The sequence below is a fragment of the Ziziphus jujuba genome, chromosome 9, assembly GCF_031755915.1.
Source record: "Ziziphus jujuba cultivar Dongzao chromosome 9, ASM3175591v1".
Taxonomy (NCBI): Eukaryota; Viridiplantae; Streptophyta; class Magnoliopsida; order Rosales; family Rhamnaceae; genus Ziziphus; species Ziziphus jujuba.
Window position 1 is genome coordinate 20,559,571 of NC_083387.1, and position 13,384 is coordinate 20,572,954.

At 33.5% G+C, this 13,384-nt stretch overlaps 2 protein-coding genes across 3 annotated transcripts; both read right to left on the reverse strand.

Annotated features, from left to right (window-relative positions):
* Positions 1-202: 202 nt before the first annotated feature.
* On the reverse strand, positions 203-4,653 carry LOC125424145 (lysM domain-containing GPI-anchored protein 2). 2 transcript variants are annotated; one of them, XM_060820405.1, is made up of 4 exons: positions 3,646-4,653; positions 1,702-1,822; positions 1,340-1,530; positions 203-572 (listed from the first exon to the last, which is right to left on the reverse strand). In XM_060820405.1, the coding sequence occupies exons 1-4, from the start codon at positions 4,283-4,285 to the stop codon at positions 454-456; spliced, it is 1,071 nt and encodes a 356-aa protein (XP_060676388.1). In that variant the 5' UTR covers positions 4,286-4,653; the 3' UTR covers positions 203-453. The 2 variants fall into 2 exon arrangements, with proteins under 2 accessions (XP_060676388.1, XP_048336714.2); XM_048480757.2 differs by having other exon boundaries at positions 1,334-1,530.
* A 1,598-nt stretch (positions 4,654-6,251) lies between these two features.
* Positions 6,252-11,448, reverse strand: LOC107427249 (glycerol-3-phosphate acyltransferase 9). The gene is made up of 12 exons (XM_048480755.2): positions 11,092-11,448; positions 10,866-10,923; positions 10,576-10,694; positions 10,191-10,290; positions 8,877-8,972; positions 8,669-8,765; positions 7,781-7,868; positions 7,576-7,672; positions 7,349-7,434; positions 6,722-6,841; positions 6,502-6,600; positions 6,252-6,391 (listed from the first exon to the last, which is right to left on the reverse strand). The coding sequence occupies exons 1-12, from the start codon at positions 11,421-11,423 to the stop codon at positions 6,343-6,345; spliced, it is 1,341 nt and encodes a 446-aa protein (XP_048336712.2). The 5' UTR covers positions 11,424-11,448; the 3' UTR covers positions 6,252-6,342.
* Positions 11,449-13,384: the final 1,936 nt, after the last annotated feature.

The following is a 13,384-nucleotide window of genomic DNA, read 5'->3' on the forward strand; positions in this document are numbered from 1 at the left end:
TATAGTATCTCAGAACTGTCAAGGTGTATATAAGACCATCTTCCACTCTTTTTTCTTGGATGGACGGGTGAGCTAAAGCCCATCTCAGAACAACTAAGCTATATTTCCATGACTAGAGATTGCAGGTGGGGAGAGAGAGAGAGAGAGAGAGAGAGAGAGAGAGAGAGAGAGAGAGACAGAGTTGAGTAACGCTATTCAACAATGGAAAAAAGCTACGCATATTATAAGGATAGTGGTAAATTTTCAATGTAAAATATTGATGACCAATAAGGAACAATGGTAAAAAGCAACTTTACCAACAAACTCTGTTGCTCACCAAAATGAGTCTGTTCTTATACATCAAATCCAACAATATACAAATTAATGAGACAATTCATTTGTAGTTCAACCGCTAGCAACTGTCCTCATACAACAAGCAAAAACCAGATGATCTCGCCGAAAATTACCAACATCTCATTGCGAAAGGCAAAGACAGAGAAAAACCAAGTGAACTGTGACGAAAAGGAAGTTCCAACTCAAGATTTGCAAACCCATCTTTGAACCAGCTTTATTGTTGGGAGATGGAGATGGAGCTGTTTTCCAATAACCAGAAAGAAATTAGTAATCGTGCTCATAATAATCTTCACCAAGATCACTATTCAAATCAAAGTCAAAAATCATTCTACTAAATACGTAGAGATTGATAAGTTCCGGATAATGCCTGCGTAGTATCCACGAAAAGGTTTTGACAGGAATCATATCAAAAAAATGATATTGATTTGGTCTCAAAAGGGACTTAAAAAGTCTTCAACTTCATCATTTTTCCAATTCCTTCAAAGCGAAGTGAAGACTAAAATAGACCTAAAGTAATTTTAGTTACTTTTAGATCAAATTTATGCTCTGTAAGTAGATTTTTAATTCCTTGATTGACAATGAAGATATTCTTCACATGATTCTGGGATACAAATGTATCATATTTATGGACGAGATGTTATTCTGAACAATGTTTGAGGGAATTAATTCTAAACATCTAAGTCATTGCTACTCTACACCACTCATTTCTTGCAAATGTTTTCCATTCCATTTTTAACGATTCCATTTTTTCCCCTTTGATTAAACGAAGAAGATCATGCTGGAACCCCCATTATTTCCAAAGTTTTTTTTTTTTTTTTTTTTTTAACTAACATATGTATCCTTCCCAAATGATTGAGTAATTCCCAGGTTAACCATGAAAAGCCCTTGGTTCATTAGATAGGCAGAATTTGAATGTAGGAGTTGTTAAGGGGAAAAATGCACAGCTAACACATGAACAAGTCGCGCTTCATAAGACAACAAAAACTAGTACTCAAAATACCTGGACAAGTAGAACTGTTTGCAAGGACTGTGAAGATGGTTGAATTATTGTAACCAGCATAGGCACAGGTGGTTTTGAGCTCACACGTGGAAGACCCACCTGTGGTATTGCCAAGGACTAAACTCGAGTCCTCGCATTGTGTGGAAGGACATACTTTCCAATGAGTGGAGTTAAGCTGGGATGGCTCACATTGCAATCTAATTACCACGACCAAAAAAAAAACAAAGACAATTAAGTTAGACAACACTAAAAAAGACCTGCCGCCAACCCTGCAAATATTTTGTGAATAGCAAGAAAACTCAACATGAAAAAATAAAAATTAAAAAACAAAAGAGCAAAGCCATACTGTGTACAAGTGATGAACTTACGTGAAATTGTTTGCAGCATCGCACTTGCACTTCACGCATTGGTAAGCCGTCAAGGCATAGGTACCATTGGAAAGAAGCAAAGAGGTATCCAAAGATTCATTCTTTATCGAAGATGAACAGGCTGCCAGTTTTCATCGTCAGTTTTATTCATATATCAAAATGAGTGAATGATACAAATACTGGAAGAAAAAGATGAAATATAATGTTTTGGCCTCGGGGGAACTTAATTTTTGCTCATTGGCAGCAATGCTTAAATTCCAAGATCTAATGTAGGGTACTCTCCTAGACATTTTCAATACCATCATCACCGTTGATGGTGATCAACAGTGGGATCCACAACTCACATTTATCAGCCATGAAAAAGTGAATTTATAATAATAGCCAATTAAACTGACATGTAGGCATATGGGTCCCATCCCATTGGTGATGGTCACCGGATGACAAATAACATTTTGTTTTTTTCTAAAACAGGATTTTGCTATGGTATAATTCCTCATAGGTTCTAGGTTTGCTCCTCAGCAGGATGATTCAAACACACCAGACCAATTTGGAGAAAGCAGCAAAATGGCAACCATGACCATGAATGTAGCATATCATAAACATCATGAAATTATACAGAATTATACAATAAAGTGTTATAGAATGTAGAATTATCAATTATCATCACTGTGACCAAAAAAAAGAAAAAAAAAAATGAAAGTCCAATGAAAAGATGCACCTATTAATAATGGAGCCACATGCCACTGGCAAACAAATGGCTAAGGCTCCAAGCACTTGAATGTGGGTTGGGTTGGTACCAACATTAATGAAATATATAACAAGACTAGTTGCACTCACACCCACTCTTATGGTGGACACTAATATGTCAAACTTATATTTCATTAAAGAAAGCAAGTCAAATAGACTAGAAGAAAACGCTCTAGGAAAAATATTACATATATATATATATATATATATATGCATATATTTTCCTTCTTCTGACTGGATGATGAGTCATCATCCTTTATCCTCAGGATTTTATGTGTAGAACTCGAAGCTTTTTTTTTCTTTTTCTTTTTTTTCCAATTAAGTACCTATATTTTAATTTTGATTTCAATTTTAGGCCCTACATTTAAAATTTTTTCAATTAAGACATTCAATTTTGCTTTTTGTTTTTATATGTATGTTGCATAATTAATCCTTAAAGGGTGGTAAACTTTATTTTTTAAAATTTTTCAAAGAATTTTTACTCAAGTTTCATAATGAGATATCCATTTTGACTAAAACTTTAATATTGAAATAAAAATTAAAATTGAAGATATTAATTGAAAATATGTGGTAAGTTTGAAATTGGGCACAAAATAGAGGCCCCAAATGTAGTTACCAGTTAACCCCCTTTTTTTTGTCTTTTTTTTTTTTTTTGGTCCTTAACCACAAAATGCATGATTAGTACATACGAATGAATAAGATAAAAAATAAAAATAAAAAGTATCTAGCAAAAAAAAAATGTAATCTGAATAATCAAGCTAATAAATCTCAACCTCCCTTATTTCAAAAATAAAATAACCTCGCCTTCCCCAAAAACCAAAAAAAAAAAAAAAAAAAAAAAAAAAAAGACTTATAAATAGTCCTTAATATTTTTAAAATTATAGATATCGCTAATTCCTTACTTAATTATACAGTAATTACAATAAATAAAAAAAGAAGCTGCCGACCTACGGATAAAGATAAGACCATTCTAAACCCCAAAAAAAAAAAAAAAAAAAAAAAAAAAACGACAAAAGAATTCGGCAGCCATTTGGCTTTATTAATTTTTGTGTCATTATTTATTTCTTAAAATTAAGAAGAAAAAAAATTGTGTCATTATGATAGCGATGCAACTCAAATTTTATTTTATTTTATCATTTTTATTTTTATGTTTTTTTTTGGTGAATGGTAAATAAAAAGTAAGGAAGAGAAAAAGACCTTGGAGAGGAACATCAAGGATTTGATCGGCCAAAAGCTCACTGGAATTGGTCATGCCGTTGAGCCTGAGCAGGGTGTTCTCGGTGGTACCGTACCTCCGAGCGATAATCTCAAGCGTGCTCCCTTTCTCGACCTTGTGTCCGTAGTGGACGACTTTAACCCCGTCCACCAAATCACAGCTACAGGGAAGCGGAATCCACAGATGCTGGCCCGGCTGGATTATATACGCCGGCGCCGCTATATTATTCACCCTCGCGATTTCCTCGTACGTCGTCAACGCCGAGAATATATCTCTCGCTATGTGGTCCAGACTGTCACCGGCCTTCACCGAGTATTTCGGAACATTGTCCGAAACCCCAGTGCCGTTGGCGCACAGGCACATGAAGGGTATCAAAATCGTCTGATTCTCGGCCACCGTCGTGTTCGGTGGGGTCGAGATTCCGAGGTTGTTGGCTCCAAGTAGGTTGTAGAATTTCTTTACGCCGAAGAGGGTTTTGATGGCGCCCAGCGTGGTTTTGTTTGGAGCTTGGTAATCTATCAGGGCCGAGCACTTGCTCTGTGAGCTGCAGTTGAATTGTGCTTCCGTTGAGGCTAGTGCACAGAGTAGACACAGGCCGACAAACACCGTAGCATAACCCATTTTCTGTGTTTTTGGATTGTAATGTATTTTGCGCTCTCTCTCTCTCTCTCTTTCTCTATCTCACTCTGAGCTTTTTCCTATGGCTGGCTTTTTAAAACGGAGTAGCATGAAAGGTGGGTGGAAAACGCACCGTTTTAGCTGTATTTGTCAAAGGTGTGAAAACAAGAAGAAGAAGAAGAAGAAAGGGACAGAAAGAAATTAGAGGCTGTAGGACTATTAGCTTTGGAGGTGCAGAATGGAAACAGCAATGGAAAAGGAGATAATGGACTTTTCGGAGTGAGTGGGACAGAGGAAGACTTACTTAGAAAAAGACCATTTTACTCTGCCTTGAGGCTGACTTACTATGTTGTTGTTTGTTTAATCGGTAAAATATGCAGCCCTTTTCTCGCTCACCTCACGTGTAAGTGTTCTGCTCTTGGTTTTTTTTTTTTTTAATATTTTGCTTCACTTTTTATTCCAAAGACCAATGGTATATCACAAATCTATGCAACGTATTCTATACTTTTTAAAACATTTTTAAATTTGTATTATGAAAAAGTTTTCCATTTTCCTTTTTTTTAAATATATTTTTTCTTTTTCTAAGACCCATCACGGTTTGCTTTGGCGGGCTGTGGTCCCGTGGAACCTGCTATGAAGTTTTTGACAACTTCGGTGACTTATATTTTAGAAAAGTCAAAACAATGACCAAAAGAAAATGCCTTCCCTACAGGAAGCATCGTTTTGATTCTTTTCCAAGACTTTTCAACAACCATAAATTTATTTTGTCCATTTTATTTCTAAAAATATGTATATCCATGATACATGAGGAATAAATAGAAAATCAATTTTTCATATATATTAATTTTTCACATTATGTTTTGATTAAATGTCATTAGGAAGACATTCCATAAAATCTCAAAATCTTCTATGACAATGAACCAGAGTTTGGTATGAATCTTCGTAAGTCCAAACATCAAAATGTATTACGTGCTTGACCCGAAAGGGTTTACAGTTGGGACATTAATTGCGCAAGCACTGGGGTGAAAGCTCCTTTCCTTACCGGATTTCACATGCAGAATCACTCCGATCATCCTCCGTGAAAAGGATTATGTAAGTGCTAAAGATAAAACACAATCAATCTCTGCATTATTAGTGGCGGAAGGCATCAAAGACCGTCAGCAACAAAATAAGAAAATATCCTGTAAAAAATTAAATAAATAATCCCCAATTGAACCGGTTACTTTTCTAGTAAAAATTTCAAACAATGGCGAAAGTGCGACCAAGGCAAGACCTCTGGGGTCCTACTTCCTTCTGGTAATTGCTTGTTTGCAGGGTCAAGTTGCTATTTATTATATAAATGACACAGCTATCTCCCTCTTTCAGACAGGTTTGGAAGTCTCATCACTATGGAAAATCAATGCTCTCTTTCCATGTGATTCCTTTCTTCTCACAAGAAATTAAGAGTACCGTCTTGTCTGGGTCACATTTTGTTTTATACGACCACCATAACAATCATGGTTTAAGATTTAGAAATTATAATACCTAAGAAAACAGTATACCAAAAAAACTGCTAATTATGGTCCATTGTAATTCATGAAAATCCTCCTTCTATGTCATAACCGAAAACAGTTGGAATAGAAAAATAAAACAATGCATCTACAAAATCATTTTCGGATTAACATTTCATTCACACTGAAAAGACCTGTTCACTTATCAAAAATTAAACTGAGTCTACTGAACCGCGCTTTGAAAAGTCACTGTATGATAACAACTTACTACAAAATCTAGAGCAGACACCAATCGGAACCGACCTTGGGACAGCATTAGTGGGTTTCAAGACGAAACAGCTGGGACCGAGATTCTCAATTGGGTTTTCCTTCTTTCTCTAAGACGTGTTCCTATCAGGCTCCATGACCAAAATCCCCAAGTGTTATTGAGATAGAAGTATGTACTTGAACGACAAGGTAACTCTGGATTTCAATAGATGTACTTGAACGACAAGGTAACTCTGGATTTCAATAGATACAACCAGACTCGGAACATAATTTAAAAAAAAAAAAAAAAAAAAAGTGATCATATCACTTTTCCTCCAGGTGCCAGAGTACTGACTCAGCAAAGCTTTGTTGCCTGCGAACAGAAACAATGAATAAGCCACAGAATTGCAAACTGAATGTCCATAAGCTGATAAACTGTTGGCAGCAGCACGGTTTAAATTTTAAAGAAAACTATTGAATTACTTCCGCTCTCTGTGCTTTGGACTGGGGCGAGAATGCTTCAGGTATCCATCCCAAGGAACCTTCTTAAGACCTGCTCGAGCAGATATTATGTCCCTCACCCTGTAGAGTAACATGCAATTTGAGGGGAAAATTAGGATCATCTAATATGTAACTCTAATTTAGAAACACTTTTTCTCTCAGAAAGGTCACTAACCCTAGCAACGTTAAAGAAGAATTTTACCTTTCTGCAAACTCAATGGGGGTCTCACCAGGCTTCAGATTTTGGGGTTCCAAATACCATACATCACAGACAACAGCCCATGATGTCATAAGTTGCAGCAGATGCATTGTGAAGGACTGCCTGCCACAAAGAAATGCAATGTAAAACTTGCTCAAACAGTTAAGCACCTAATGCACATACGAAATATTCAATTACCATGATCAAGCCTCACATAGAACTACATGCTCAAATTGTATCCTATAAGAGACCATAAACTAGATGGTTTTGCATTTATAAAGTCCTTGCATTCGATGCAACTAAAAATTTTCAAGGACAGGCTTCCATTTATTAGCAGCCCCCACCAGACCTTGTAGAACAGTCAACCAAATCATGGATCACAAGACGGATAACAGCAGATTCCCAAGATATCGAAACAAAACACCACACTCATCTTAAGGGAACATCACATTAGCTTACTTCCTATCGGAAGATGTTTTACTTTTCAGACAGTGAGGTTATGAAATTGAACACAAGAATATCAATGAAACAAGGAATCCATTTTATAATAATAAAAGAAGAAGAAGAAGAAGACGAAGAAGAAAATAAATAAATAAATAAATAAAATCAGTACAAAAATCAGCTCCTTACTTCCGGCTGTTCCAAAAAGCGTCAACAAAAATTTTATTGTACTTGATAGCAACCGGGCAAACTGAGCATCCGAGCTCAAATGCACCCTAAACATCAATAACAAAATAGAAGTTAGAGGAAATCGCCATTGCCAAGTACATATTGGAAAATTTCAATAAAATTGCCACAAAGTTAGCCCTGATTATTAAACTTAAACTTGTCTGATACTAAAAGTCAAATATGCTTACCTTTTTGAACATAACAGTATAGTGGTTGTTTACACAAGTTCCTTCAGGAAATATAAGAAGAGGATTACTGTCATTCCCCAGCACGTGATCCCTTAATCTGAAACAGAACAGGTTTATATTACAAAGATGTGGACAATGTTCACATACAAATATCTTACACCTTTTTGTAGTGTTTTTTCAGTCTTTTTAAGTATTTTTTACATACTTCTTTGCCACAACTTCACGATCCTTCGACTCATTACGATTAAACCAGATACAGCCAACACTCTCCAAAATAGTGCTTTGCAACAGTCCTTCATGGAAAAAAAATGAGGTGAAATATGATAAGACTTTATTACATTGAAATTAATCTATTCCATATCATCTGAAATTACAAAAGCAAAATGTAGCTTTTAGTAACTCTAGGCTGTTTATTTTGGTAACAGAATAAGACAGCACTTGCAAAAATAAAATAACCACCAAAAATGTAACCAGGTTTTTAAACTTCCATGACTGATTTCCACCTCCAAACTGAACAAGTTTGCAAGTCAAATGCAAACCTTCTTAAAACATTTATTAATCAAATATAAGCTGCTGTTACTTGGTTCAGTATACTGCTGCCATCAAAGTTATCCAACATTATCACTGTTGAGCAACATCCAAATACTCAACAACAATAGACAGATCTCATCATCCAAGCCGTGACATCATAACATAACTATTCATTGGAATCCCAAACCCTAAGAAAAATAAAAAAAACAAAAATAAATAAAAACTTTTTATCCAAAATCACATGACTATTCATTGGATTGCCCAGAAATACCAACAGTATCGTACACTTAAAGCCAGAAAAGTTCTATGTGATCAACAGTTGAATCACCTTATACAGTTCAATGGAATAGCTTCAGACAGGTACAACAGAAATTGATAAAAGTTTAGCCACATGTCAATTCTCATAACAATCTAAATATATAGGCACAAGCTACTAATTAAATTTAATTGGCATATCTGCAACACAGAAGCTAGAAACATCTACGGGGAAAGGTTCTTCTACACCAATTTAGAATCAAGCTGTATCAATAATTGTACTGGTGTATTTGGCCTTAAGACTTACCAACCCATCCAGGATGCTTCTGCATAATTACAGCAAATGCAGTCATCTGCTCTAAGATGATGAAATCAATCATGGAAGTATGATTAGCCACAAAAACCTGTTTAAACCATAAACAGGAAGGTCTTGATGAATATTCTAAAACATAAATTTAATCTGTAGATAAGGTATTTCAGCTTATATGTAAAAGAAAAACATCATAGTTCAATACCTGCTTAGGCCGCATGCTAGGCCTTGGTCCATGGTATTTGACAACACCAGTCCATGATGCAACAAAGAAGCTACACATTAACTCCACCAAAACCCTCTGAAGAAAAAATTTTAAAACATAAGTTTAAAACAAAAGTGACTGCTCATTCAGTGTTAATACTAAAATGGAATTGCCCCAACTCAATTCGTTCTGCCAAAGTCATACTTATCAGTCAAATTAATATAGCATACAAGTACTAAAATGGTATTTGGCAATAAATACCCAGAGAAGAGGACAATGACCATCCTCTTGTTTCCACTTGATGCTCCAAATTTTTGGGTTCAGTTATTTGAGAAACTACAAATACATAGCGTGTGTCAACTAAAAGAACTTCCTGTTTTTGTATTCCATGGTTTATTTACAAGAAAAGGAAACACTACTTGCAGCAAGCAAGGAGGTTTAAAACATAAGTTTAAAACCAAAATGACAGCTCATTCAGTGTTAATCCCAAAATGGAATTAACCCAACCCAATTCGTTCTGCCGAAGTAATACTTTTCAGTCAAACAAATTAATATGGTATAAAAATACTAAAATGGTATTTGGCAATAAATACCCAGAGAACCCCTGATGCTCCAAATTTTTGGGTTCACTTATCTGAGAAACTACAAATACAGAGCATGTCTCAATAAAGGAACTTCCTGTTTTTGTATTCCAATGTTTATTTACAAGAAAAGGAAATTAGGGGATATTTTCAAGAAAATTGAGTCCCTGGTGAAAATTGTTGATAGAACTACAAGAATTTGGCATCCTTCGTGTGATAGAATATAAAGGACACGTAAAGGCCCTAATGTAGTTTTCACATGGCATTGCTGTCATTGTTTCACAACCTAGCAATGGTTTATGCATCTTTTCACATTGGAAAAATAAATCTTGGCATTATAGCTTTCAACTAACGGAAGAATGAAGAGTGCCTTTATCCAATGTTTTATACCCAAAATCCAAACATTCAATCCTTCAAACGATTAAACAAAACAGTTTAGGAACTCATCATATTCAGGAACTCTTTTAGACTTTGTTGCCTATTTTCATATGAGTATATTTCACCATTGAATTTTAAGAAAGACCAAATTCCAAACTGTTCAAAGTTGGCCATAATATTATTAGCTAAGTCATAATAGGAGGACATGAATGGTTAGATTCCATTAGTCTGCAGAATATTAAAAATGAAGCAGTACTTAGAATATTATACTGAACAACAGGCATTAAGCAGAAAGCAGTGCAAAAAAATAATAGCTAAAATAGGAAACAAGGAAAATTATATTAAGAATTTGCACCTCTAATTTCCTCCTTAACTTATCATGGCCTTTCAATAGAAAGTGAACCGGAATGAAGGACGAAAGGAAAATTATCCATCCTATCGCCAGCACCAGAACCCTGCACAGTAATTTGACACAGACTAAATCGCTAGGAGAAGCTGTTAACATTATGAAAGCTTAAAAAATTGAAAACCAAACTAATTGTATACCTTTAAGATCACTGCATATGCTACTTAAGACTAGAATTTCTAACTATACTTTAAACAATAAATATGCATAACTTCGTATATGTATCTTTGTGGACTCAGGGAGCGAAAACTTTCAAGTAACAAGTAAATCTTCCATGTTGAAATCAATGCACGAAATCATTGAATTTCCCCAATAAAAAGAAGAAAAATCTGACCTCAAAGGGAAAAGAACGAAATATCGTATCACAACTCCGAAACACCATAAAGGAAACAAATACACATTCCAGTTCCAAGGCTCGGGAGGATTCGATTTGAAGCATCGCGTAAACGAGTCCTGTTAGATTCACATTCATCGTGCAAAATTAAATATAGCTCAAATTTTGCGAACTTTGTTTTTTTTTTTTTTCCTCCCCTATGATACAACTTATTGTTGACTATTAACCGTAATCAATTTTAATCATTCACTCAGATTCAGCTCACTGAGAACAGAAAGAGAACTACTCACATCGACAATGGCACCAGCAGCCTCCGTTAGGGTAGGCGAAATATCAAGCAAATCACGCCTGAAAGAACACACACAAAAAATAAATAAATAAATAACAGTACGCCAGAGCATAAGAAATAAAATTTTTTTCCAGGAAATGAAAAAATAAAAATGAACATGATTTTCTCGGCAACCAAACAGAAAAATAAAACATAGAATTGTAGAAAAAATGGAGGGAAAAATTTACAGGTGAAGCTTGCCGTGGGGTTCTTGTTGGATGGAGACTCCGGAAGGGAGATAATCTTCGATATTTGGGCGATCCAAGTCCAATTCGGAGCTTGAGGACTTGAGCTTCGCAGCATCACTACTTCTACCACTACTGCTACTACCACTCATCTCCTTCGGCTGCTGCTGCTCTGCTGCGTCTTCTTCAAGTTTTTGTGGGATTTTATTAATTTCTTTATGATCTTGTGGTGAATTTTTATCTGTGTGGCCGCATTTATACGTTGAGTTTCCGTCACGCAAAACAAAGCACCTTGGCCATCCTCCCATCTGCTTTTTAGTTTCCCCCTTCGGCATTTGCTTTTCTTTTTTTTCTTTTTTTTCCAATTCAATGCAATCCCTAATTTCATTTTTCATTCATTAATTCCATAATTTTTTCTTTTTTTAATCTTACTAATGTTTTTTTATTGTTTTCTTGAATGATATATTTTAATTAGTACAATAATTAATATATTGCTAAAATATGTTTGTAATAAATCATTATCTAATATATATATATATAAGCTAAACATATAAATAGAACTCAAATAGGAAAAACAAATTATGAAAATTATTTACTATATTATTTAATAATATTATAATAAATATTTGAGAAATAATTTAATAATTATAGCTTTATTGAGTCAATGACCTTGTTAGATCTGTTTAAAGGTTTGTCAAAAATCTATATAGAATATTTTATAATTTGTTTTAATAAGAATAAAATTGGTAGTAGTTTAGAATTTGTAGTCACATTCTTCTATACATAGCATGGGTTGGTAAGAACTGGTAAAATTGAGTTAGACATATTATATTATTGATTTACTGATTTTTTGTTTTTTTATTAGTTTGGTTTGATTTGGTTGGGTTGAAGGACATATTTACAGTATCTGAGTTTTGAAAAAGTTTTCAGATTCATATGTACGTCTTTATTTGGTTGGTGGCCGTCTTCATCCACTTTCAAAACAGTTTTAATAAATTTATAATATCTTATACACTAATCCTTCTGGATGAAATTAAATTTACAATAAAAGAAAAAAAAAAATCTCTCGCATATATCGTCTAAAAAAATCCATTAAAAAACAAAAAGTTATTGTTGTTTTTGTTTTGCAGTCGGTAGATGTGTTTTTATTTTTTATGGCTTTGGGTTTTTTTGTAAGGGCTACAAGCCTGCAAGAAGCATCTCTCTATTGTTGTTTCGCATGTATTTGAAATGTATTTTCAGTTAAAATTAAATTTAATCAAACCATTCATGATAGAACATTTATTATATATTAAAATTAATTATAATAAAAAAAATTTTAACACGTTAAATTCAATATTTACTATAAATTTTTCATAAAAAATTTCACAATAAATTCACTAAAAAGTTATATTTACATCAATATCTAACCCATTACAAAAATCTTTTTTTCCTTTTTTTGCACAAATTTAATTTATGGTTCATCTTTAGCTCTTTTTCTTTTTTCTTGTAATTATATGTTAAGATTGGACTAAATTGACCACACACAAAAAAAAAAAGTTTCAAATAGCAATAAAAATGATTTTATGGTTTTAGGAGCAAAACAAAAAAAAGTATAAGAGAGAATATAAAACGTCGTAACCCTTTTTGGAGGTAAAATTAATAAACTTGAGAAGGTTGAAATTTTTTCCATGCTTAATTAAGTATTATTATTTATCATGGTTAATGTTTATTACCAATGAAATTTATGCTAATACGTTAATTCTTTTTACATTTTAAAATTAAAAATCTCTAAGAAAAAATGAATTCATAGCATAAAACAATTAATGCTTGACACATTAGTATAAATTATATTGATGATGATTAGAAGACAAATAATATTATTCAATTAAGTTAAAAATATTGGTAAATGTTATAATGCTTCTTTGGAATTTGTTGATTTGCTTAATAGTAATAAAGGTATCAAATTTGTTTATCAAACTTACTTAATGATACAGCAATATATTCGAAATAAAATATTTTTAATTTTAAGGTTTTCTTTCAAGTTTTGACATTGGGTTGATATATCTCTCTTTAGAATTTGTAATGTTGCAATGTCACTTTTGAATTATGATGTAATTTTCTCTTACAAAAAATATATTATTATATAATGTTAAATTGACTCATAGAAGAAGAAAAAGAAGAAGAGGTAGTTATCATTTCTATTTTCTCTATTTTTTAAACAAAAAGTGAAAAAATAAATAAATAAATAAAGCAGTGATATTAATAATCATAAATAATATTTCGATTGCCACACGTGTACAAAAGGAACACATGA

Coding starts and splice junctions, on each gene's coding strand:
- LOC125424145 (XM_048480757.2), bottom strand. CDS start 4,285: ATGGGTTATGCTACGGTGTTTGTCGGCCTGTGTCTACTCTGTGCACTA. Junction 1,823..3,645: donor CCTTGATGTTCCTCTCCAAG/GTCTTTTTCTCT, acceptor GAAAACTGGCAG/CCTGTTCATCTTCGATAAAG. Junction 573..1,333: donor AAACAGTTCTACTTGTCCAG/GTATTTTGAGTA, acceptor ATTGGAAAACAG/CTCCATCTCCATCTCCCAAC.
- LOC107427249 (XM_048480755.2), bottom strand. CDS start 11,423: ATGCCGAAGGGGGAAACTAAAAAGCAGATGGGAGGATGGCCAAGGTGC. Junction 10,695..10,865: donor CTGCTGGTGCCATTGTCGAT/GTGAGTAGTTCT, acceptor TGAATCTAACAG/GACTCGTTTACGCGATGCTT. Junction 7,435..7,575: donor ATACTGTTATGTTCAAAAAG/GTAAGCATATTT, acceptor ATTGATGTTTAG/GGTGCATTTGAGCTCGGATG.